Raw genomic sequence first — 26525 nt, 5'->3', positions numbered from 1 at the left:
ATGACATATACCAGAAAGCATGAGTATAAGGATAGTTGAACTTTCAACTGAAAAAAATGGAAAATGATAGTTCGATTTGGTGCTTATATTAGCATTTACAAAAGCAATTTGATATTGTCATTTGTCTAATTAAGGAAATAACAAAATAAAATTGTAACAAGGGTACCTAGGCTAATTATGACAGTTGAAAATTATAACTTCATTGCGTAACAATTCAAAATTGGAAAACAAGTATGCTTCTAACAAAAAATTTATTACATCAACAACTGAATATTAAAACTAGTCTTTTGTGAGTTCAACTCACGACCACACTTATAAATGAGAGACTTATGCAACTAAATCAAATGGTATTAAAAAGTCTGCTTCTAATTATTAAAATCAAGTGACACACATTTTTTATTTATTAAAATCAATTGGCATCCTAACTTTAAGCAACAACATGATACGTTTTATTGTGATTGATCCTTATTAGCGAGCAAGAAAGATGTGCTAGTTCTAAAATCTATTAATAATTGCGGTTTTGATGACCTCCTCGCTTGCGAATCCATCAGGAACTCTTACTATAACATCTTGAAGTATCAACTCATTCACACTAGATATGCTTGCACGATGAATTTGTAATTCAAGGTCTCTGAGTGCATTCATCAATCTAGCACATGGATCATCCTGATTATTCGGACACCAAACTCGAATTATGGCTTCTGACCCTACAATCTTCACATCCACATCCACCTCCATAGCAGCAGTGCTGGTGCTTTGGCTATCAAGAATATTGTCAATCATGATGCTTGCTTTGGGTTTCTTGGGTTTTGCTTGGATTTTGGCCTCCAACTCCTCGATCGTTGTCTTCAATTTATTGATGTATACAATTGCATCAGATAGTGTCGAAGCTTTATCCATCTTTGAGACATTAGGAACAACGGACCTAAGGGCATAAAATAGATGATTAAGCTTATCCCGGCGTTGTCTCTCTGCCTTCGAATGGCTTATTGGTGAATCTTGGTTGGCATTGACATGCTTATCAAATCTTCCTCTCTCTTTTAATCTAGTGTTTGATGTGCTTTTATAAGGCCCGGAATCAGATGAAGATCCACTTAGGTTGACAGTTTTTCTCATATCACCTTATATATGATGAAAATACGTATAATCAATGTCAATACAACTAACAAGCTAAGAGTCTCAGAATAAATATAGAAATATTAGTGATTATATACATACTACATTTAGAGAGATTATAAAACTTGAAGGTGATCCATATATGAAATTAAAAGGACAATAACGTATTGGAAAAAAGTGTAGGAAAAAGTGGAAAATTATTGGGTACAACAAACATGCATCTCATCCACACATTTATATATATGATAAAAAATTATTGTTATTATGATAACGTGAGTTCTATCTTGTATAATTCTAGTTCTATTAGAAGTAATTACTCCACCTACTACATTATCATAACTTCGTACGTGAACAAATATATTTTCAATTTTATGTAAATAGTGTAAAACAAATTATTGTCAATGTAATAAATTTGGTTCAATTAAATGTAAAATGAGTGGTTGATGAAAAGATTAAACTCAGAATAGGTTAGAAATAGAAATCACTACAAATTACTCACCTTGTGTGGTCCACTCCTTCTGAACCGATCTTGAAAATATCCCATCTTGTAACTGAGGAACATGAACATGACCCTGCTTTGAGTTTGAGACGCTGGCGGTGGTTGTTATTAGGTCAGATCCAAAAATAGACTTACAAAGCTGCACAAAACCCCAGTCTTGTTTAATCACTTCTAAAGAAGCCAGTTCAAGCACCCCAAAGGGTGTTGCAATACAAACAAGAGTTTGAATTCCATGCATGCGGGCCTCTTTAACTCTCTCACACTCATAGAACCTAAGCTCGTGGTCGCCTGCCAACCAAACAAAAGCACCAGAACAAAATGCATGGCCAAGAATGTTGTTACTCTCAAGGCCTGCAGCAAAGGACTGTGTCAAATTAGAAACGGTGTAGAAGTAAAACCACTCCGAGTCAGTGACATCTCCATTAATGTCGAACAGTCCGTCCATGTTCATGTCTTCATGGAACAAAGCTTCGACTTCTTTGTTGATCCCCTTCTTTGGTGTCTCCAGATCGAACCCTATTGTTGGTTGGTAATTGTTATCTAGCTTATTAGTGGTTGATGTTTTGGATGAGAAGTCTCTGGTCCCTCGGAAATGACCACCGGCCCATGATAACGAAATGGCATTGTGGCCGTCTTTGGAGGCTTGCCAGAAAATGGAGTAGACCCAAAATTCAGGACGGTTTTGAAGTATGAACTGGAGGTGTTGCTGAAGTGTGGCTGCAGAGGTTTCTTGACAAAGATTATGGGGTGAAAAACAGGCTTCCATGGCTTAATTTTGTTGGAAAACAAACAACAGAGCAACTGAGTATCAATAACTGGAGAGAGGACAAAAGATGAAAAGCGAAGGAAGAAGATGAACCCCCGGTGTTATCAAATCTAATTATCTGGGATTATTTAAAGGGATGCTTGTTGATATATCTCAATCTCAGTACCTCCGTACCTAGCTAGTACTATTGTTATGCCACCTGTTGTGACCAGGACTCGAGTCGTCCACGTAATAAACACATTACAGTAGATTGCATATGTTTCAATCTGGGGTTTACGATTGCTAGCTTCTTCTGTTTATTAATAGATGTACGTAGTCGCATCTTTTCTGGGAACACTTTCCATTATTCATCATCACGTTTATTGATCTCGTGCTTGTATGTATTTTTTTTTTCTTTCTTCTCTCATTCTCATTCTTGTGAGAGTTCTAGTTGTAAGTTCTTCCCGTCCTTCGCTTCAGGGCCTGTCCCCTCTCCACGGCTTCCCGGCTGCTCCTCAAACCTTCGAATGCTGATCTTTCTTTAGGAAGTACTCAAGTGGAACTCTTCTCTGATCTCTCCCCCTTGATGCTCTACGTAGTTTTGACGATGTGATATGATTAACAGATTCACTAGCCAGTAGTTCCACCAGGTCAAAAAACGCAGTGATGCTAGTGGATTTGAGACTTGGATGCTGTGATGCTTAATTCAAGGTTTAATTTGTTATAATGGAGTTAGCACCAATCTTCTCACGCATCTTCAATGGCCTGATCGAAAGCCCCACAATAGTTACTTCATTGTACTAATTAGGTGGGTAATTCTTAGCTAGCTAGCAAACAAGTTCTCATCCAGACTGAACATATGTATGGTACGTATTTGTCAACCTGAGTACCCGTTAGTCCGTTACATGATGTGCTACCCGAGGTTACCACACGAATTACAGTTCCAAGGGCATCTAGCTAGGTATGTTATTCTGTGGTTGCTGCAGTGTTGAGTACATTCATTCACATGGCCAGAGAAACACCTAGGACATATGTGACCATTATTTCACGTGGCAGTGTTCGAGGTACTTTCTACATTCATCATCATCGTCTTAGAAATATAAAGCCTAGCTAACCAACTAGCTCTTGACGAAGTAGACAAAATATATATGTAATTTGAGTCATCGGCTAGGATGGTTAGAGAATTGAGTACTGTTCCACTTCTCTGTCTAGGGAGGTTAGAGAGAGTACATCTAATCAATCCCATGGTTGTATTATTTTCAACTAAGGAATAAAATTTGTTTCTTTTTCTATAAAAAAAAACCAAAAGGATGGTGTTATTCACACACCCCCTCTATTTTTCTATTACTTTAATTCAATTTTTTTTTTATAAATTACCCTAACTATCCTCGTTTGTAATTATGTTTTTTTCTTTTCTTTTTTCTATTTGGCAAGTCAATTATGAATCAAATATCATTATACAATAAATCAATTTTTTTTTCACCTATATAAATGAAGGAAAAATAATACGTTCATTAATTGAAATGACCTATATTATTAGACAAAAAATATGTTTCCCAGGTAATTACATTCATCAACTGAATCAAAATTGCAAAGTTTGTCCTCATACAAGTAAGAGGGGTAAGAAGCATGCTTTTGAAAATGAAGAATTTAAATGCAGAAGAGACAAACTTTGCAATTTAGATTTAGTTTTTTTATATATATATTTTTTTTCTGGATGATAATTTTTTTCCCCATGCCACCCCTGATATCAGTGAGATTCAATTCACGGTGTTAGTTAGGCTACCAACCAACAGGTCATTGCTCACCAACATTTGCAATTTAGATTCAATTGGAAGAACGTAATAACTTGGGAAACATAATTCTTGTCTAATAATACAAGTCATTCCACTTAATGAACGTATTATTTTCCTTCATTTATATAGGTGAAAAAAAAAATTGATTTATTGTATAATAATGTTTGATTCATGATTGACTTGCCAAATAGGAAAAATAAAAAATAAAAATAAACATAATTACAAGGGAGGGTAGTTAAGGTAATTTATATATAAAAAAATTAAATTAAAGTAATAGAAAAATAGAAGGGGCGTGTGAATGGAGAAAATATGTGTTTTTTTTTTTTTTTGAGTAGAAGAGGTCATCCATTATGTAGCTCAACAAGCAGTACAAAAACGATCCCCCCCCTATGGGGGCAACAGAAAGAACCGTTCCGTAGAAACTACTACAAAGCCAACCCTAACTAAAAGAGCAAACCAAACTAGCAATCTCCTAGTACACCCACCTTCTAAGATTAAGCCCGAACAAAGAAGAGTAGAGCCCTGAGGAATTAAAAATAACACCCCGAGAAGCGGGGCTCAACAGGGTCTCTTTTTTCTTTGCGATCTTTCCCACTCAAAGCAAGAAATAAACAAGCCCATCATCTTTCAGAACAAAAAGATGACGACCCAAACTGAAAATAAAAATGGAAAACAACACAGCTATCCAAGCCCAAAATAAAGCCCTCGCAGCCCAATTCCAATACCAGGCCCAGTCAACCCACCTAGGGCAAACTCTAAGGAGAAGACAACCCTTCCCCCGCCACCGACTGCCACTCGCCGGAGGACGTCGCCCGTACTTCCACCATCACTGGTAGCATGTGGACCCGATTCCGGGTGAAACAGCTCAGCCGACAAGCAATCCACCATAGGCCCGAGATCATCCCAGTTCTGCCAACGATCTCCGCCGCAATCTGCACATATACCAATTTTAAACCTCGCAACCATCATCCCGGCCACCGGGTTACCACCATTAAAGGCAGATTCCTCCGACAAGCAGAGCGAAGTTATCCTCCCCGCCAATAAAGGGTCCAAATCCGAGGGAAGCAGAGCCGGCCTCACCTCCGGCAACCTTGGACCACCATCAGCAGTAGCAGTCCTCGAGGTTGAGCAAACCATCACATCATCACCCTCCACGACAGCAAGATCACCAGCACTCCAAAAATCAGCACGTGATCGGAACCGAACCTTCCGAACAAATCTAAACCAACCCAAGATCGGATCGCCGCTCATCTACGACCTAGATGCCATCCCTGCCAACAAGGCCGCATCTTTCACGTTACCATCGGGCTTGGACGCAGAAACAACCGCATCCCCGTCCCACGAAATTATCATAGCCTCAGCGCCACCTAGCGCAATGAAGAAAATAATAAGCAAACCTAGTTCTGCCATAACCACCATTGACAAGCAACAGTGACAATACGAGAAGCCGCTGCCCAGAGGGAGAGGATTCCGAAACCCTGAGAAAATATGTGTTTGAATAGCACCATCTAAAAAAATAATTTAATTTGAGGTGATTTGCTCACGTTGAATTGTAGTTTCTCGTTTCAAACTGTGCACGACATAAAGATCAGGGTTGAATTTGTTTGCCGACATTTTGTAGCCAAACTGCCAAAAAAAAAACTATAAATATGCATATATATGTATAGAAGCTAGATATTTGGTGGGATACAGTGGGAAAAAGATTTATCGTGATAATAGGGGTGTAAGGTACACAGGTGATGTTCAACATTTGCGGCGGTTTGCCATGCTACGAACTAATTTGAAAGTGTATGTCCAAAATATAGCCAATTTATAGTATTTGATTCGACGTATCATAATTTGAAAGTGAATGTTCAAAATATAGCCAATTTATAGTATTTGATTCGACGTATCATATATGCTGCCTTTTTTTTTTTTGCATCAAAGGAGAAACTTTCATTCATAATGTTATAGAGTAAAGTCCACACTAGACTTCAGACTGTCCACACTAGACTTCAGACTAAAAGTCTATACTGAAGCACTGTTGGAGCCAAAAAGGTCACAAAATCTAAACAAAGCAACAGCTGACTAATTATCCATGTTTCTTTTGCAAGACGATGAGCAACTTTATTACCCTCTCTCGTCTTACAAATAATGTTTGTGTTGGGATAACAAAATAAACCCTTTACTCATTGAGATAACAATTAATCCCAGTTTCAAATGTTCAATCACCAAGACCCTATTCTACAGTAGCAACTTTTAACCTTGGAAATTAAGAAGAAAATTCATGCCTTGGATCGCTGGACAATAGGTTGACTATGAAAATCGATCAAGACTCTTAGGTTATTATATTTATTTGATCTTAAAAGCTTGTGAAAATGGCGATCATTGTGGTTATGATATATATGATTCTCTTTAGCTCATGGTGGTGCTTGTAATCGTTGAATTTTTAGAGTTTTGGTTTAATATGACTATATATATGTTTCTCTAGAAATCTACTGGTCGCTGATTGGTCAAAGTTGTTAACATGATTTGAACATTCAAATGTTATGAATTAAACAAAAATAAATAAAAATACAGAGAAATGCAAAGCATATGTAGTCTGATGATCTGGTCCATAACATTTACCATGTAAACATGTCGAAATCTTAATTGCATGAAGATCAATACTTGATATGCATGATTAAAAAATAATAATATAAAGAAAGGTGGACGTTTGATGATTCTAGCCCAATAGCCCATCATTTTACCATTTAAATCCACATTATTTTCTTTCAAAAGAAAGGAAAAAAAATAAAAAAAAGCAATGAAAGTGCAGTCTAGCAAGTTCTAGCTGGTGCAGCAACCACTTGCTCCACGCTGATCCCAGCATTGCACATGTTGGCAAACACTCGTATGTTTCATACCATAATTTGACAATGACCCACAGTGTTTCTCATAAGTTTTCACCTGTATGAAAATAGATTCAAACCAACGTTAAAGAAATAACACTAGCTAATATTCATCCATTTGTATAGTTATATATTTGGAATCAGGAGAAATGTTCCCAATCAGATTTTTACCACTGCTAGCCTTTCGCAACCTTAATCGTTTTTATCCTTTGTAGGTCGCTTTTAGAGATGATCCATACAAAAGATCAATCAAATCAAGACTTGTTATATATCATCTCATGATTTATATCATGCATGAATCTTTTATATACCATGATTAATAGAAATAGTCAAATACTATTTCCGTCCACTAGATCACCATTAGATGATTAAACGATTTTTGAATAGGTTGATCTTTCTGCATGTATGTTTATGAAGCATTTGTCAATAGTTGTGAATCATGATCAACTGAAAATTAGAAGACTTACAACTGTCTTAAAGCAGTCCCAATCATCAACAAGAGCTTGCCCCCTAGGACGGACAGAGTTACTTGAATATCCCAACACAAGTATGTTGTGGTCGATGCGCTGCCTACTTGAAATTTCATCATCGGGCGCTTTTAGCTTCCTGCTTCATTTCAGAGCCAGCGGATGCACGTTGGAACTGCATATATATGAATAGATAGATATAATGGTTATAACTGAAGTATCCAGCTAGCCAGATAGAAGTTAACCAAAAAACTAATCTAAGTTAAAGAAATATATATGAAATCAGGGGATATTAACAATGTAGACTTGTGCCAAAGATGGAGAAGATCTGCATCACGATTGTCAACAACTTCTAAGATTGACTGTGGCGATTTGCTTTCAATGGAGGAAGATAAATTTGTCGATCCCCGAGTAAAAGGATACTAAATCTGAGGTCAGATACATATTTCCATATCGAGTAACATGAGAACCATGAGTATTATTTACTGTTCTCCATTTAACCTGCAATTCATCAGAGAAGTACTACTCCTGTTAGAATTTGTATATTGATGAAATTGTCCCACTGAACTAAAATGCAAACGTCTCAATTTTTTATCGATTGATATTGTTCTTCCAGAGTCTCCCGGCGCAAATCTTGTAAGAGCTAGTTTGGGATTGCTGTGACTTTTAAAAAAAAACTGTTGTTGCTGTGTTGTGAGAATAATCAGCTGTGAATTGAAACAGTTTCGTGTTTGGTAAATAATATTTTCAAAAGTACTGTCAGTACATAAAACAACTGCAGAGTGTGTTTTGATCCATAACAGCTTCTAAAAGCAACCTCTAGGCTGCTTCTAAAATCTGCTGTCAGTGACCATAACTTTCAATTAAAGCTGCTTTTTATTTATTTACCAAACACAATAAAATCTAAAATTTTGAACAAAAGCTGATTTTTTTAAAAGCGAAGCAATCCCAAACGGGACCTAAGTCACTGCTCTGAATTCGAAACACCAAAAGTTAATCACAACGGAGATGTATTTGGTCAAGAAATACTATACAAATCACCCAAGCAAGTGTTATATTCAGGAGGTGGAGGAGGAGTCATATCAAGGCAATACGTTCCCCAATATTCTCGGTTGGATTTGATGTTGTGGTTGCATAGATGCTTATATTTTCGGCAGTAGACCCTCAACATACTCCCAGATTCACAAGCTTCAAGGTAAAATCCTTGATCAAGTATCCAAATATGTGGTAGGAGAAGATGACTAATCCTACAAATGGACTTGGTGTTTCACTCCCTTAGCTACTATCTCTAGAATGGAATGATCGCCTAAAAATGTGGAAGTCTTTGTTTTTTTTTTTTTTTAGCTAGGGCCAAAATGGCTGCCCTCAAATCTTGATCATTAATGAAATCACAGAATACATAGGAGGACATAGTACCTAAAACCCAAAATACAATAAGCATCGAGAGAATATCATGAGATAATAATAGGAGTCTCACCTAATCATATGTATTCTTGCAAGCATCAATTAGCGAAGAGTGCTCTGCTGGCTACTCGTTTGCTTTACAATTGTGGTGACATACTGGAACAAAATTGCTCATGCGGAGCCATAATTTACTAATTATATCAGCTTTCTCACTATGTTGTCACCGGAAAATCAATCAGGTAGCACTTGTTTCATCATGCCATTGGGAGGTTGTGACCATTTGACAATGCAAGAAACTCGCCTCCTAACCAGAGCAGACAAGACACGCAAGGTGTAGAGACTTGGACAGAACCCACCTCATCCTACCAGATACTGGCAGCGACTTATTAACGGCATAAAGCCACCAATTACTAAAAAGTAAAAACAACCATAAACTTGAAAAGAAAAATAAAACATCAGAGGCCCAGTGATAGAGTTCAGGCCCAAGTCCATGCCTAGTGAAGGAATTTTTAGTATCCCACTAGCCAGATGCAAGGCCATTATCCACCCACCGTCACATTACCTAGATCGGACTGCTGCAACCGCCGTCAGATCACCCACCATCCAAGGCGCAGGCCCCAACCTGCCCAAGATTAATCATCTCTCCCGGACCCAGAGCCTGATCCACAACCACCAGTCCACAACTCAACACCTCTCCAACCCGGACACGCACCTAAAACCAATCCAAGACCAGCGTTGCTGCCGCCGGTACCCGATCCATCTCCGATCAACTTTGGATCCGCTTCAAGGGCTGAAGCCTATCTACCACCACTAGAGACTGATCCTAGTCCACCATCGCACCGCGGCCTGCGATCCGGCAACCCAAACGATTCTGCACACCACCTACCTCTTCATACGATCCAGACATACCAGGTCGGCGATCCGATCAGCCATCTCATTAAGTCGAAACCTCCAACCTTGCCAAACATTGTGAGCAAACCTCCCACCCTCATTTTCAAAGAATCCTAAGCCTAGATGGACACCAGGAACCCACCAAGCTAGCGGGAAGATGGCTTAACCACACTGCCTGTTCGACGATCACATCCCTAAGACGCGTCGCCGGACGGAATGGAGAACCAAGAGAAAATTCGAGCGACGGTAGAAAGAGTTTTTCCTCTGCTATAGTTAAAACCCTTACTATGTTCACCACAAAGAAAAGAAGAAGTCTTCTATGGTCACAAAGCAAATGTTAAATAAGCTTAACTAATTAACAGTAACATAGGTAAACATGTAAAACCTTTAATTGGGTGAGAAATTTTTTTTTTTTTTTTGGTATTAAATGATAATTTCATTGATATAAAATTTGGTGGTTCTACTTAGACCTCCAAATTTAATATTTGGACTTCCATCTTTTTTCAATTGTCAATAGCCTTTGTCAACTCATATGAAAAGATATGCCTCCATAAGAAAAACCGGAGAAAAGTCATCAATTGTGCCTGTCCGAATACGCCACGGCACTGATGATGGCTTCCGGCCTCGCTGGCGTGCGTCGAGTGCGTCCGGACTGGGTGGTGGTGTAGGTGAGCAGTGATTGGAGCTTAATGGGCTCGTTCTGTCATTGTTTTGGTTGACGGCGGTGTTGCATAGAAAAAGGGTTCACAGTAGACGGTGGAAACTGACCGGATCCGTTCTGATCTCACCGCTAGCACAGTGGTGTGGCTGGGGTTCGCACCTGCTCTAGTTGGTTGAATAGTGGTTGGATCTAATTGGATTTTGTCGTAAACCTGTCAGAGCGGTATTGTGAACCAAATTTGGTGCATATAGCGGAGGGCTGCAGAGAGCGGTTGTGGACTAGATTTGGTGCAAACAGTGGAGGATGTTTTGGGGTGCTGATAGGTGACGTTGTTTTGACAATGATCAAGACCTGCAAGCGGCGGCACTATGGACTTGGAGGCGCGATGATGGTGGCTAGACTGTCTGTGCAGTGCATGTCGTGGGCTGGGTTCAATGGATGGACCTTTATGGCCCTAGTCTGGTAGTGAGCCTGGTCTAGGCCTGATGTATCTTGGGCCTGGGGTTTTACTCTTGGTCCAAGATGGTTTATTTTTTATTTTCAAGGTATTTCTTACTATTTTGTTTTCCTGTTAGTGTTTGAGTTAATAAGTTGCTACCATTTTTTGATAGAACGATGTGGGTTTGGTCTCGATCTATGCACCTTCTGTGCCTTGTTTGCTCCAGGTAGGCGGTGAGTCAATTGGTCACAACCCCTAGTAGCAGTAATATGTCTGCTTTAAGTAGACGGCAAGTTCCTTGCTTTGTCAAATGGTCGTAGCCTCCTAGTGGCAGGAAGAAACTAAGTGTCGCTGGATTTATACTCCAGTGGCAACATAATAAGAAAGCTGTGCTAGTTGTAATGATGCTTCTCCATAATAGAGTTATCTTTCGGGTATGTCACCATAATTGTAAAGTGAATGGAGTAGCCAGTAGAACACTCCTCGCTAGTTCGTGCTTGCTAGAATACATTATTTTAGCTTAGACTCTTGTTATTATTTCAAGACGTTCTCTTAATGCACATTGTAATTCGGGATATAGGCACCATGTCACCTCCCCCTTCCCCCCAAAAAACATTTATTTTGCTGTTTATCATTAATCAAGGCTTGATGGTAGCCGCACCGGCCCTTATTCATAAAATATATATATATATATATATAGATAAAATAAAAAAGAATAAAGAGAGAAAAATGTAAAATTAAATAAAAAACAAATACTTGTTTTAGGAAAGAATAACCTATGTCTTTGATTGATAATAGGTGCATCTTTATATAGAGGATTACAAGCAGAGAATATAAGCTTTACAAGGAAACTGAATCATACATTGAATAAGATATCTCCGAGAATATCTGTAAGACAAACCCTATTACAACTCAGACATGTAATCAGAGTTTGGGCCAAACACACAAACTAGGTGTCCTTAAACACACCCCCTTGTGTCGCCCAAACGTGGTGCTCCTCTTGTTGCCTCGTCAAAAACCTTGCCAAGTAACAAAAACCTAGTGAGACAAAAATAACCTCGGTCGAAGGAGAAAAAAAGTACAACACACCCTTCACATTTCAAGACCAAACATGTAGACATCTCCTCTTGATGCCTGCATCTCTCCCTAATGACTACGATCATGAGAGTTCAGACAACTTTCGTAAACCGATGCTTGCAACATGTTCCTCGAACGTGGATTAAGCAATGACTTAGTAAGCAAGTTTGCCACCTTGTCCTCAGATCGAACCCAGTTCACTTTGATCTTGAGGAGAGTTTGTTGTTGCTGATGATGCTTGGTGTTGTCGCCTTTGATGTAGCCTTACTTCATTTGTTCAAAGCAAGCAACATTATCCTCATAAATGCTCGTAGGTTCATCTGTGGTAGACTTCAAACTACAATTGCTTCGAACATGCGTAATTATGGATCTAATCCACATTTATTCACGAAACGCTTCGCGAAGAGCAATAATCTTTGCATAGTTCGAAGAAGTAGTGACTAAGGTCTGCTTTATAGACCTCCAAGATATCACGCTCTTACCCATAGTGAACACATAACCAGTTTGGGAATAACCTTTGTATGGGTCATAGAGATACCCAGCATCAGCAAAACATTCCAAAACACCAATGTCGTTTTGGGATGGGGATAAAGGATGCAGGCCAGTGTTGGCGGTGTTCCTGGTATCTGATGGGTTCAAATCCATCATCTCTCTATAGTGATGAACAAGCCTATATCAATTGTACATCTCAAGTATTGAAAGATATCTTTTACACCAGTCCAATAGCGTTGCGTTGGCGCAGAGCTATACCTAGCCAACCCTAGCCAACAAGTTCACTGCAAATGAGATGTTCGGTCTTGTGCATTGAGCTAAGTATAATAATGCGCCTATTATACTCAAGTAAGCCACTTCTGCCTCTAGCAGATATTCGTCATCATCTTTCGGATAAAGAGGATCCTTTTTAGGATCAAGACTACGGATGATCATGAGCGTGCTTGAAGGCTTGACCTTGTCAAAACCCCTAAGCATCTATCAACACGATGCTTAAGTTCCAAACCGAGACATAATCGTGTTCTCCCAAGATCTTTTCATCTCAAACTTGGATTTCAAGTGTTCATCAGTTTTCCTTAACTCTTTAAGGGCTTCCAATGAAGATCATGTCACAAACATGAACCGCGCTAGAATCCAGAACTTGTCATAGAAACGCATGAGCATTTACATATCCCTTCCCAATCAAGTAGTCACTTAGTGAGAGTTTCAACCTCATTGCAAACACGCTCCGTGGTCAAGAGCCACTTGACTTGGGTAAATGAAATTCACCAGAAACCTTCATGTATATTTCATATCTAGATCCCCATAAACATACGTAGTGACCAAATTCGTAAGCTGCATATTCAGTTATCCAGAAACTACCGAACTGACAGGGTTATGAGATAATATGTCTCCTCGTAGTCGATTCCAGGGCATTTTGTGAGAAGCCTTGTACCATAAGGCAAGATTTCCATATCTTTTTCTCATCACGCTTTCTAGAGAAGCCCCATTAGTTAACAAGTTTTATGTTAGGTGGTGTTGGCATCACTGGCTCGAAAAACCTTCCTCTTCGTTATAGAATCCAACTTAACCTGGATCTCATCTTTCCATTTAGACCAAATTTCTCTATGTTGGTATTCATTCATCAATGGAGTGTGGTTCGATATCATTGGACTCAACAAACTCATGTGCTATGAAATGAGCAAATACATCAGCAATCATGATGGATTTTCTATCCCACGTCTCATGTACACTAGTGTAATTTTCAGAGCTCTATAGTCTCAGGAATAGGTTCTCATATTGAGGTGTCCCCCAACGATAACCTTAATCCGGAACATTCTCATGAGACGGATTTTGAGTGTCGATGATCAAAGGATAAAGTTGTGCCAAAGTATCCTTTGAACCCACGGGCCTTCCACGCATCCTAGCTGGGGTCATGGCCTGTGACGCCAGAGTGCCACTCTCTATGGCACTAGTGCCATGCCTACCTCCTTGTAGGGTGGCACTATGTCCTCTTGTAGGGACGTCCATCCTTGCAGGCATGTTTGCAGTAGATATGTGTGATCTCGTCACTTTAGCGGGGATCGAGATGAGACATAGTGGGGACAGACCACGACAATTCTTATCATTCCTGTTGAACATCCGTGTTCTTATCTCCCCCTAATGACTGGAAGATTGTCTCACCAAAGTGACAATCCGCAAATCTAGCGGTAAAGAGATCGCCTAGCAAGGATATTAAATGGCAGAAGATTGTTGGAGTTTCAAATCCAACGTATTTGCCCATTCGTCAGTGAGGACCCATCTTAGTGTGTTGTGGCAGCACAAGAGGCACATAAATGGCACACTCAAAGACGCGTAAGTACGAGATACTTGTACCCAGTCACTAGCTATAACGCAGAGATAGATTGAGTGGCGGTGGGTCGTAGACGAATTAGCATAGCTCCATGCGATATTGCATAACCCAAAGCGGATATAGGGAGATTGGTGCACATTACCAATGTACGTGCTACCATTATAGTTGTTTCCGCGGGAACATTTAGGTGTGTACATAGGGATAGGGGTGGGTTCGGTACGGTACCGGACATTCAAGCCCAATACCATCTACGGTACCAGACATTCTTGGTACACAAAATAGGCTATACCATTACCGACCACAGAAGTCGGTATACCAACTTCTCAGTATACCAAGATAGTCGGTTGGTATTGGTTGGTTGGGCCTCCAACAACCGAGTTTATAATTAGGCCCCAATCCGGCCATAGCCCAAGAATTGAGCTCAAACCAAAGGAGCAAGGAGAATGTTTAGGCCCACTAGGCAAGGCAAGCCCAGATCTTGCAGAGTCAACCCTAACCCGACACCACCACCTCTGCCATCCCTCCACCACTGCTGGACAGCCACCATCACGCCGACTCGTCCGCCGGCCCACCATTGTCGGACTAGCACAAGTAAAATATCCCCAGCCGCCGCAGACCCAATTCACCACCACCCAGTTCGCTACTTCAGTCGCCGACCCCAAACCAACAACAACTATCCAACCTCTGCTGCTAGTCAAGGCTTGGTCATCACAACTCCCCCAAACCGACGGCTGAGATCCGTTTCTGTACATACCACCTATATCACATACCGCCAAGCATAAACAACGACCTCTTAGGTGGGCCCCGAGACATGGCTAGTCCCGCCTACGACATGCATCCCGTAGTCCGACACCCGAGCTACCTCGCTATGGTGGAGGTCGGCCGGTACCTCGTAGGGAGGCCACCCTCCCATGCTCTCCAAGAGGCTTCAAGAGAAGCAATATGTATGTTGTATCCCACATTGGAAATATAGAATAGGGTGGGACTTCCCTTAGCTATAAAGGGAAGTCCTCCCCTTCTTAGAGAGGATGGATCCATGATCCACACACTTGTATCACTACAAAGGTCACTTGACCTCACTCATAGTAAAATATCTAAGTGGCCGTAGCCTTGCCCCAAGTGCAAGGTGAACCACTATACATCCGGTGTCATCTCTCTCTCTCTCTCCCCATCATGCTTCTTACCTTAGGTCCCGTATTCTTCAACAGAAACAGTTTCAATCTCCTCCAACCCCAAACCAGCAACCAAGATCCAAATCCCAACCTCTATAGGTTTGCAAGATCCGAAAACCCACCCCTCAGCGCCCCTGAACTCTCCTTCCTCCTCCCATCTACCATCGTCTCCTATGGCCAGAGCCCGTCCGACAACAAAGGGAGTGACAACAACAAAGTTTGAGGGCTGATGAGCTCAGATTCGAGAGAGAGAGTGAGGTCTCCGTCTGAGGGAGTGACAGCGAGAGAGTTTAAGGGCTGGGACCTCGAGTTCGAGAGAGAGAGGGAGATTGAGGTCTCCGTCTGAGGGAGTGAGCAAAGAGTTTGAGGGTTGGGGACCTTGGGTTCGAGAGAGAGGGAGACTGATCTGAGGGAATGAGGGATTAGGGATTAAATATGTGGTACGGTACGGTATACCATATATCTGTAAATTTCAATACTAGTACCGAACCAGTTACCCCATCTCGGTTCGGTTATACCGTACCACAACTTCAGTTACCGAAATTGTCGTCTACCGGCACACTTGGTTCGGGACGGATAAGGCTGGCTGGTTTGTCTCGGCTGGATTTGCCAGCCCTACATAGGGATATGATGCCCAACATCAGTCCCAGTGATATGCAATAATCATCGAAAGTCTTCGATGTAAAATCTCTAGCATTGTCAAGTCCAATTGACAAAATGGGATGATCCGGGGAGTGAGCTCGTCGCCATATGATCTGTACTAGGAGTGTAAGCGGCATTACAAGTGGACAATGGCACAACACGTGACCAGCGTGTTTTCATGTCAACCAACATAATGAAATAGTTAAACATCCGCAAGTTGGTTGAATCGATCCACAGAATCCCCTCGGATTCTATGTAAGAACAGAATGAGTATTTTTGTATCCTTTGCATAGGACGGTCTCAGTCCTAATTTCTCTAAGGAACAGGCTTTGTAGAATGAGCGAGAAATTCTTGACACTCTTGTCAATTGGAGTCATAATCAAAATTGTAGAATGAACTCAATATTAACCACTCTTGTCACTTTGTAGATTCTCTTAATGATTAAATTTTATCCAAATACTAGCTAATGCAAAACAAAAGTAGTCATTTGACTTCTTTCAGTAACTCCAAAACAAATATGACCAGGTGAGTAGAGAGAGGTCGGTGGAGCAAAGATCGCTTAAGTACCACATATCTCAAAATCTTCCTAGACATCATACTCACTTTGGATGAGCCTAGTTGAAGAAAAACTAAACCAATGGCATTTAGTACAAAATATATGACAATTACCTATTACATCTCTTGAAAAAATAAAGACTTATTCAGAATCGCCAGTCTCTTGATCTTGGCCTGATTTGAAGTCTTCAACCCTTAGTTCTAGATCACCTTCTTGATATTCTTGTTCCATGTCGTGAGCTTCTCTTGCTTCACAATATGCTCTGTAGGCGGTGACAACATTTTCACGAGCTCTACAAATATGTACCCAATGACCAGATGCTCCATATCAAGAACATACATCCCTGTGCTCATGATCCCTTGATTGAAGTGCTTTGAAAGCGTCATTAGCATGACTCTTAGTGTTGGTGGCATCACCAACATGGCCAGAAGCGTTGCCTCCCTCGCTCTTTCCAAGTTGACCTCTTTGGTTCCGTGTCCACCTATTTTGGCAGTTACCTTCCTCATTAGAGCGAGAATATGGACCATAACTTCCAGAATTGTCCATAGATTTTGGGGTTTCACTCTTAGCGCCCTCCCTTAGGGGAAAGACTATAATTGGACTCCGGAATAGTCTCTATTCCCACGGGTCTCGAATTATAGTTCTTCACAAGAATGTTGTCATGCTTTTCAACGACCTTCATAGCTCCAATGAGCTCATGAAATCTTGTGATCCGTTCTGTAGTAGCATTGATTCGATAGTTCTTAGCAACTATCAAAGCAGAGACGGGGAAGGTAGAAAGAGTCATCTCAATCAACATCGCATTTGTGATCTCCTTACCACATAATTACATTAAGGATTTAATGTGAAGTGCTTCCGGGTTGTAATCAAGAACTGTCTTGAAATCACAGAAGCGAAGGTTATGTCATCTCACTTCTAGGTCAAGAAGTAGGGAGTCACGAATGTTGCCAAAGCGTTCTTCGAGTGAGACCCACAGCCTTCTGAGGTCTTCTTCATTCAGATACTTGTATTGGAGTGAATAATCCATATGTCGAGTCATTAGGATGACTGCTTTCTCCTTATTAGCCTCCAAGGCTGGTCTTTTTCTTCCAAAGCTTGAGCTTGCTCAACAGTTAGCACATCCTGGCTAGGCTCAAGAATTGTATTGAGGATATCTTGGGCCTTGAGATGCTGGCAGACATCACGAACCCACTTGTCATATCCAGAGCCATTTGTTCCTAATAGAGCAGAGTCCAGTTTGTTCAGGTTACTTATCCTGAAAGAGAACAAGAAAAAAAAGGGTTAGTTTCATCAAATCGACCCAATCTGTCACAATTCCGTCAATTTTCGCTGTTAAAATGCTAACGTGGGACCTTCTCACAGGAAAAATTCTGAAACCACCTATCGTTAAGCAGCCCGCCGACGTGTCAATATTGTGAATGCAGATGGGTAGTTTGGAAATTTTCCCCTAAAATTGACAGATTGGATCGATTTGATGAAATTGGAGAGTGCAAGGACTTTTCTGATTAAATTAGAAGTGTAGGGACTGAACTGATGAACCCTTTCCAGCCCTAGGGTGGTTGTGGAAGGCGGCGGCTCCAGAGGCAGTGGCGGCGGTTACACTTAGTCCAAGAATCAACCTTTGATTTGTGCTTCGTTTCGCTCGAAAGAATGGATGTCCGTGTCAATTCTTTAGTAGACAGATCATCATATCATGACTAGGATTACCTATCCTGTCGTGATAAAGCCAATATGTATCTCAATCCAAGAGATCTTCTCTCATAATTTTATTGGATTTAATAGCTTGAATAGTGGTGACATAAAGTCAACTAGAGAGACACATAAGTTTCCCTAAGATGTGCCCTTATTCACAATCATTAGAGGTAGTGCAAAGGAACTCTTTTTCGTTCTCTATATGCGTTTCCGCATAGAATTTGTTGACTTGAATAGCTCAATAGGGCTCCATTTGCCCTAGGAGCATAGAGAGTTTTTGTGGCAGTAATCAAGGTGCCATTTGGCAGGAGGAATTTGGGTCAATCCATGTCCTTGAACTAATTTTGATGGTCTAGCCATCGTAGTCATAAAGTAATATGCTCAGAATTTCAATTGGAGTCATAATGACAAGAGTGGTTAATATTGTTGAAGCATCATTTAAACGTCGTGATCTTCGAGAGAGAAATATTCGGTAGGTATTTCTTTCTCCCGTGAGTTCTAGTAAAACAATTTCTTGCTAATGGCAAAAAAGGCGTTTTGAATATGGGGGTTGTTCTTCTGAAAAAATGAAAGGGGTTGGGAGATGGGGTTAGGAAACAGGGAAAATGGTTCTGTTTTACGGATAGGATTACGTTTTCGCTGCTAGGCTCACCTTAGGGAGGCAACTAACAAAGTAGCAAGACTGCATGGAGGGATCACTCACCCAGGCTAGTCCAAATCAAAGCCTGAGAACATTTTTTTGTTGCGCACTACCACTCCCAAAATAGATGGACAGGGGGCTAGGCTAAGCACTCGACCAAAGGCCTTAGCTTTTTTGTCTTTTTAACTAGGCCTCAATTTGTTTCCAACCGGTTTATTTATAACAACAGAATGAAGTGATGGAAGCTCTTCACAATAATGAGGTTCTAAGTGGAAGAGAGTTGAATCAAGAAACTACTCTCAAACGTTCTTGTTCATACACGTTGGGGTTCACATTAAGGCCCTTACGGAGTATTATTTCTATGTTTTCTTCCACAATTAAGCTGATTGAAATGATTATTAAAGATTGAACATATCCTGAGCACTAGTGCAATCATTTGACTTCAAATTTGGTATGTTTTTAATGAGATAAGTGTTAGGAGTCATGAATGATTTATCACAAGCATTACATAAGAAGGATCAAGATATTGTCAATGCTATAGAGATAGTCAAGGCATGCAAGCAGCAAACTACAAACAATGAGGAAAGACGAATGTGAATAGGATAACTTTCTTGACAAGGTTTATTCTTTTTGTGGCAAGCATGGTATCAAGATTCTCAATATGGATGATGTCTTTGTTGCTCAAGGGAAATCTCAACGTAGAGCTAAAAAAATAACAAACGTTCTTCATTATCGAGTGGAGGTCTTTTATACTGTTATTGATAGACAACTTTCAGACTGGAATGATCGTTTTAATGAGGTAAACTCTGATCTTCTTGTTTGTGTTGCAATGTAAGTCCAGATAATTTATTATCCACTTTTAATAAGCAAAAGTTACTCCATCTTGCCAAATTCTACCCAAGAGATTTTTCTAAAAGATCGAGATGTCTCATCACTTGAAGAGAAGCTTCATATTTATGTTATGATTAAATTCTGCTTACTACCTTGTACTTTCAAGGGTTCATCAGTTCAGTCCCTGTATTTCTAATTTAATCAGAAAAGTTCTTACACTCTCCAATTTCATCAAATCGATCCAATCTGTCACTATTCCGTCAATTTTTGCTGTTAAAATGCTGACGTGGGACCTTCTCACAGGGAAAATTCTCAAACTACCCATTGTTAGGTAGCCCGCCGACGCGTCAATGTTGTGAATGCAGATGGGTAGTTTGGAAATTTTCCCCTAAAATTGACGGAGTGGTGACCGATTGGATCGATTTGATGAAATTGGAGAGTGCGAGGACTTTTCTGATTAAATTAGAAGTGTAGGGACTGAACTGATGAACCCTTGAAAGTACAAGGTAGTAAGCAAAATTTAATCCTTTATGTTAATAAAATGCGATTCAACAGTGAATTTTCTCAATTGAAAGGAATTGGTAGTCTTCCTAAAAAATTGGTGGAGACAAAAAAGCGCAAAAAACATGCATCAGTCTACAAGTTTCTAACTTTGGCTTTAGTTCTACCGGTTGCGACAGCTTCAGTGGAAAGAGTATTCTTAACTACGAACATTGTGAAGAATCCACTTCATAATAGAATGGAAGATCAATGGATGAATGATAGTTTGCTTGTTTACATTGAGAAAGACATATTCAATAGCATTGGTAATGATGCTATAATGCAGCGTTTTCAAAATATGAGATTGCGTTGTGGACAATTATTGTCTCGTAGTTAATTGAAAACTTATAATGTAGTCCTTTTTTTTTTTTTTTTATGGAGTTAGCATTTTTAAGTGACTTCAATTTTTATTTGTAAACATGATTTTTCGTCTTTTTTTTTTTTTTTTATATCTCACTACTTTGTTTGAGTCTTGCTTTACCTGAGAAAAATTCTTGGATCTGCCACTGATTACATCAATTCAAAACCTTTTATTAGAAGGTAATAAAAGTTTATTGGGGGTCGGGGCATCAAAAGTTTATTAGAGGACAATAAACAACTTTTAATTTAGAATTTTTTATTCTGGCAGTACGTATGCACATCTAAACTAACATTATATATATTGCTCTACTTAGTAGTAGAAGGCTCAATCAAACTGTATCGGAAAAAATGTGGTGCAACAACCACAAACTAACCTGTGAACCACTACAAACTAAACTATCATGTATTGCTCATATATGCACATGATATATTGCTCTACTAACCTGTGAACCACTACAAACTAAACTATCATTTGGTTCAACAGTACTGAATTGATATCCTTATCGTGGGCTGCTACAACAGCTTTTGCTTTCAAATTTATCGGCTTTTCTACATTGTCTGAGATATATAGCATCCAAACTCCAGACCTTGAGATTACGATCACTACATAGAATAAGTAAAATAGTTTGTTTTATTGAAGGATATTGACATTGAGTGTGCCTCTTCAAACTAGGGTTTAGTTCTAGAGTTGTAATAGGAGAGAAGGTCCTAGATTTCCTAATTATATTCGGATTATATTTCCTTGTATGACAAGATTATGTACTTTGTAAATCCTTATATAAAGGGCTCCTATTATCAATAATAGAACACACACAATTCTCCCATCTATTCTCTCTGAAATTCTATTTTCACTACAACACGTTATCAGCACGAGCCCTAACCCTAACCCTAAAAACCAAAAAGCTGCCGCAAACCCTAACACTCGAAATTTCTTTACCAAAAGATGTCGTAAGCTCCTAACCCTTGCTAGCCATACTGTATGCTGCTCCTGCAGCCCATGCGCACCCTTGTGCCACCTACTGCCCCTGCAGCATCGTCGCACGCCTGCTACCCCTGCAGCATAGCAGCACGCTCATTCCTGTACAGATCAGCCTGTTTACACACCACGAAACTTCTTGATCGATACCTCAGATCAAAATTCCTCCTTCATCAAAGTTGTTCGTCTGTCTCTCTTCTATCTGATCTCCAAATTTCAGCCCCATTGGAGTCGTTTTAAGATCTGTACACCATTCAAAGTGGGAGCTGTTCAGAAGCGAATCTGCTCCGAATTTCAACAAGTAAGTTTTAAAGATTAAAGTTCCTGCTTTCTTGCCTTTTAAATTTCTTTATTTGCTGCAGGATTTGCCATATACGAACATGGGTTCGATTATTTAATAAGAGGAATTGTGAGGATTCATGCTAAACGAACTAAGAGCGTTCGTAATCAATGAACTAAGAGTGTTCATAATATTCGAACTAAGAGCGTTCGTAATCAATGAACTAAGAGTGTTCATAATCTTCGGACTAAGAGCGTCCGCAAGCATCTATTTTTGACCATATTAAACATCATTGTTTCGGTCTAGTCCAAATTTCTTGGAAATCGATTTCTTGGTGGCATTAAGGCTCGGAAATCTTAATATTAGTTTTCATGGAAGCATTGACTCCGAAACTAATCCGTTCTTGTTTCTCCTTTTTGGATATCAAACTTGAACGAGTTCAATTTTACTCCATTGGATTCCACAGGCACGGGATATTTATTGCCTACAATCCAAGAGCCCTGTTCTAAAGGAACCGCTCAAGACTCACAAACTGAGATAGATAATTCCAGGGCACTTACCCTGATGAAGCGCCACATGGAGATGGCACTCCAGTTTGAGTACATGAATGAGGATAGCGCTAGAAACCTTTGGGTAGCGCTTTGTGAATGTTTTAACAACATTCACAATTTTCCGAACTTAGAAGCATGATGGAATTATCTCTGCTTCCATAACTTTAACAAAGTTATGGAATATTGTTCAGAAGCTCTCCGCATCAGACATTGATGCATGCCTGTGAAAAACTATCACAGAAGAACAATTGATTGAGAAAACCCTCAATACCTTCCCTGTCTATGCTATGAGGTCCTCTGATTTATTCCAAACTCATGTAAACGCAAGATGGATCATAAATTTCCATAAGCTAATTGGAGCTATGGCATGTGTTGAAAGGCACAGCCACGAACTTTGTGAATGGAAAATATGGTAGGCCTCAAGATGGCTACCATAAGCACCGTTCAATGGCTAGAAGATGTCGCCATGGATGATATGATCAACATGCTCATGAAGGTCATCGCCAAAGTTGGCAAATACATGACCAAAGGAGTCATGACGTTGAGGGTTGGGGGTTGGACACCATGGCGCCACTTTTGGCCATGGTAACACTATTCCAACGCCAATGGTCCTAGGGACCATTTATATTGCGTCAATACGCCTCAATCAAGAGAGCATCCTCTACATTATGTTTTATGGAGTACTTGATCAATGGTGATCAAGACATCGAGTTCAAAAAGACTTTAAATCTGGCGATGAAGACAAAATGCCGCAGATTTTTATTTTAAATAGTCTTTTATTTTTCCAAGAATTATGTAATGGCAATTATGCCTTAATCAATAAATGACAATTTTGTCTTAACTCTTTCTCAAGTGGCGCATCTAATGAAGTATGATGTCTAGGAAAGTGATTGAGATTAGTGGTACTTAAGAGAGCCTCGCTCCACCGACATCTCTCTTTACTTCCCTGGTCATATTTGATTGGAGTTACCAAACGGATTGAGTAACTACGATTTATCTAAGTTTGATTTTTATTTTGGATTAGACTTTGGTTAAGAAACTTTGATGTAATCATTGGCTATTAATAAAGTGTCAATTCTTTTACTTAATGTCTTGGACATACCTTAATTTGAACTTTATTTGAAACATATAAAAGCCAATGGTTTTCATGTGGAAACACATTGTGAGAATTGACAAGAGTTCCTTTGCATCACCTCTAATGACTACAGACATAAACGAGTATTAGAGAAACTTATGTGTCACTCTAGTGGGTTGTATGCAACCACTATTCGAGTCATTGAATCCAACCATGTCATGAGAGATGACTTATGGGATTCTGACACATATAGGCTTTGGCATGACCGTTTGGGACACCCAGGTCATGATATGATGATCCGTGATACTAAAGACTTCACACGCACATCTCTTCTTCAGAACGAAGAGAAGTGAGAATCAAAAGTCGATTCAAAGAGAGCATTGCACCGCCACTGCGCCTTGGGTGCCGCCGCCATGTACCACCGGCCAGCCAACGCCGGCGTCGTGATCCCCCTGCCGCAAAATCATGGCTTTGACGCCATGTATGGAGACTTGGCTCCTCTCTCTACTTCTCAAAGTAAATTGTGACATTGTGGCTCAACCAAAACCTTCATTGGTTGATTATAATGCCAATCTTTCGTTCTGTAAAGCCTGTTTTTTTTTAGGATCAAGACCATCCTATGAAAATGACACTAAAGAAATAATTCCATTCTTACATAGAATCCAAGGGGATTTTGTGGATCGATTCAACCAACTTGCGGACTGCTTAGATGTTTTATGGTGTTGGTTAATGTGCAGACACGCTGGTCACGTGTCGCGCTATCATCCACTCGTAATGCTGCTTATGATGAACTCCTAGCCCAGAACATATGGCTACGGGCTCACTACCCAGATCATCCCATTCAGTCAATTTGACTTGATAATGCTAGAGAGTTTACATTAAAAAATTTCGATGACTATTGCATATCATTAGGTATTGATATCAAGTATTATATTCCCATGAACACACCAATTGGTCTCGCGGAAAAGCCACCATTAAAAGACTACGATGGTAGCCCGGACTTTGGTAATGCACACCAATATTTCCGCTTGGGTTATGCAATATCGCATGCAGCTATGCTAATTCGTCTACGACTCATAGCAGCCACTCAACGTTTATTTGCTTTACAGCTAGTGACTGGGTTCGAGTCTAATATCTCGTACTTATGCATATTTGAGTGTGCAGTTTATGTGTCAATTGCGCCGCCACAGCGCATCAACATGAGTCATTGCAACGAATGCATATATATATTTGTGTTGGACATAAGTCTCCAACCATAAGTCCGCTATGTAAAACCCTTGACAAGCGATCTCTTTTTCGCTGGATTTGCGAATTGTCACTTTGATGAGACAATTTTTCCGTCGTTAAGGGGAGATTAGAACGTCAAGTTCAATAGGAACGACAGGAATTAACGTGGTCTGTCCCCACTATGTCTCATCTTGATCCCCTGAAAGTGACGAGATCACATATACCTGCTGCAAACATGTCTGCAAGGATTGATGTCCCCACAAGAGGACATGGTGCCACCCAGAGGAGATGGGTACAGCACCACTACCATGAATGGTGGTATGATGACGTCACAAAGGTGGCATAATGGCGTCATAGGCCATGGGTTCCGCTAGAGAGCGTAGGAGACCCATAGGTTGTTTGGATTCTCGCCCTAAGAAGAGAGCTAGTTTGGCACAACTTGATCCATTGATCATTGATACTCAAAATCTGTCTCATGAGAATATTCTGGATTGTGGTTATGTCCAAGAGACATCGTTGGGGGACACCTCAATGTTAGAACCAATTTCTGAGAATATAGAGATCTCTACGAATTACACTAGTGTACATGAAGGCGTGGAATTATTGAGACCAATAACATCGAACCTTACTCCATTGAAGAATGCCAACGTAGAGAAAATTGGCCTAAATGGAAAGATGCGATCCATGTTGAATTGGATTCACTAAAGAAGAGGAAGGATTTCGGGCCTGAGATGCCAACACCTCCTAACATAAAACCTGTTGACATTAATAGGTCTTTTTTGTTAGATAGCGTGATGAGAAAAAGATATGGTAATCTCGCCTTATGGCGCAAGGCTTCTCACAAAACGCCCTGGAATCGACTACGAGAAGACATATTCTCTCGTAATGGATGTCATTGCACTCCACTACCTTGTTAGTTTGGTAGTTTTCGAATAACTGAACATGCAGCTTACAAATGTGGTCACTAAGTATCTTTATGGGGATCTAGATACGGAATATAACGAAGGTTCTTGTGAACTTCATTTACCCAAGTCAAGTGGCTCAAGACCATGGAGCGCGTTTACAACTAGGTTGAAACGCTCACTAAAGTGACTGTTTGATTGGGAAGGGATATGATGAACTATGCCCACACATTTCCATGACAAGTTCCGGATTTGCAATTGTCACGGTTTATGTTGGAACCCATGAGAGTTAAGGGAAACCGCTGAACACCTGAAATCCGAGTTTGAGAAGAAGGACCTTGAGAGAACACGGTTTTGTCTAGATTCAGAACTTGTATACTGTGTTAATAAATTCTTAGGCATTTTTATAAAGTCAAAGATGCACTCCCATGGTCGTCCGTAGTCTTGGCCCTAAGAGGGATCCATTTCGTCCCAGGGATGATGACGAAAACGTGTTAATAGAAAAAGTGCTTACCAGAGTACAATATGCGCATTATTGTACTTATCACAATACAAGACCGGACACCTAAATTGTTACGAACTTGTTGGCTAGATATAGCCCCGCGCTAACGCAACATCATTGGACTAGTATAAAGACAATCTTTCGTTACTTAAAATGTACGATAGATATGGGGTTGTTCTATCCCTACTTAGAGAAAAATGACGGAAGAATTAGAACGGATCTCATTAGCCCAAGAGGCGCCGTCCAAGACGCCATGACCGGCAAAGCTGCCACCGCCAAGGGTGGCCGGCG

At 40.2% G+C, this 26525-nt stretch overlaps 1 protein-coding gene across 1 annotated transcript; it reads right to left on the bottom strand.

Annotated features, from left to right (window-relative positions):
• Window positions 1-421: 421 nt before the first annotated feature.
• LOC112177755 (transcription factor MYC1) lies at window positions 422-2463 on the bottom strand. Its single transcript, XM_024316015.2, has 2 exons — window positions 1616-2463; window positions 422-1121 (listed from the first exon to the last, which is right to left on the bottom strand). The coding sequence occupies exons 1-2, from the start codon at window positions 2379-2381 to the stop codon at window positions 496-498; spliced, it is 1392 nt and encodes a 463-aa protein (XP_024171783.1). The 5' UTR covers window positions 2382-2463; the 3' UTR covers window positions 422-495.
• Window positions 2464-26525: the final 24062 nt, after the last annotated feature.

The sequence above is a fragment of the Rosa chinensis genome, chromosome 7 (assembly GCF_002994745.2).
Source record: "Rosa chinensis cultivar Old Blush chromosome 7, RchiOBHm-V2, whole genome shotgun sequence".
Classification (NCBI taxonomy): Eukaryota; Viridiplantae; Streptophyta; class Magnoliopsida; order Rosales; family Rosaceae; genus Rosa; species Rosa chinensis.
The sequence above is the reverse complement of the archived record's forward strand: the minus strand, read 5'-3'. Positions and strand labels throughout refer to the sequence as shown.

Coding starts and splice junctions, on each gene's coding strand:
- LOC112177755 (XM_024316015.2), bottom strand. CDS start 2,381: ATGGAAGCCTGTTTTTCACCCCATAATCTTTGTCAAGAAACCTCTGCA. Junction 1,122..1,615: donor GAAGGAGTGGACCACACAAG/GTGAGTAATTTG, acceptor ATCATATATAAG/GTGATATGAGAAAAACTGTC.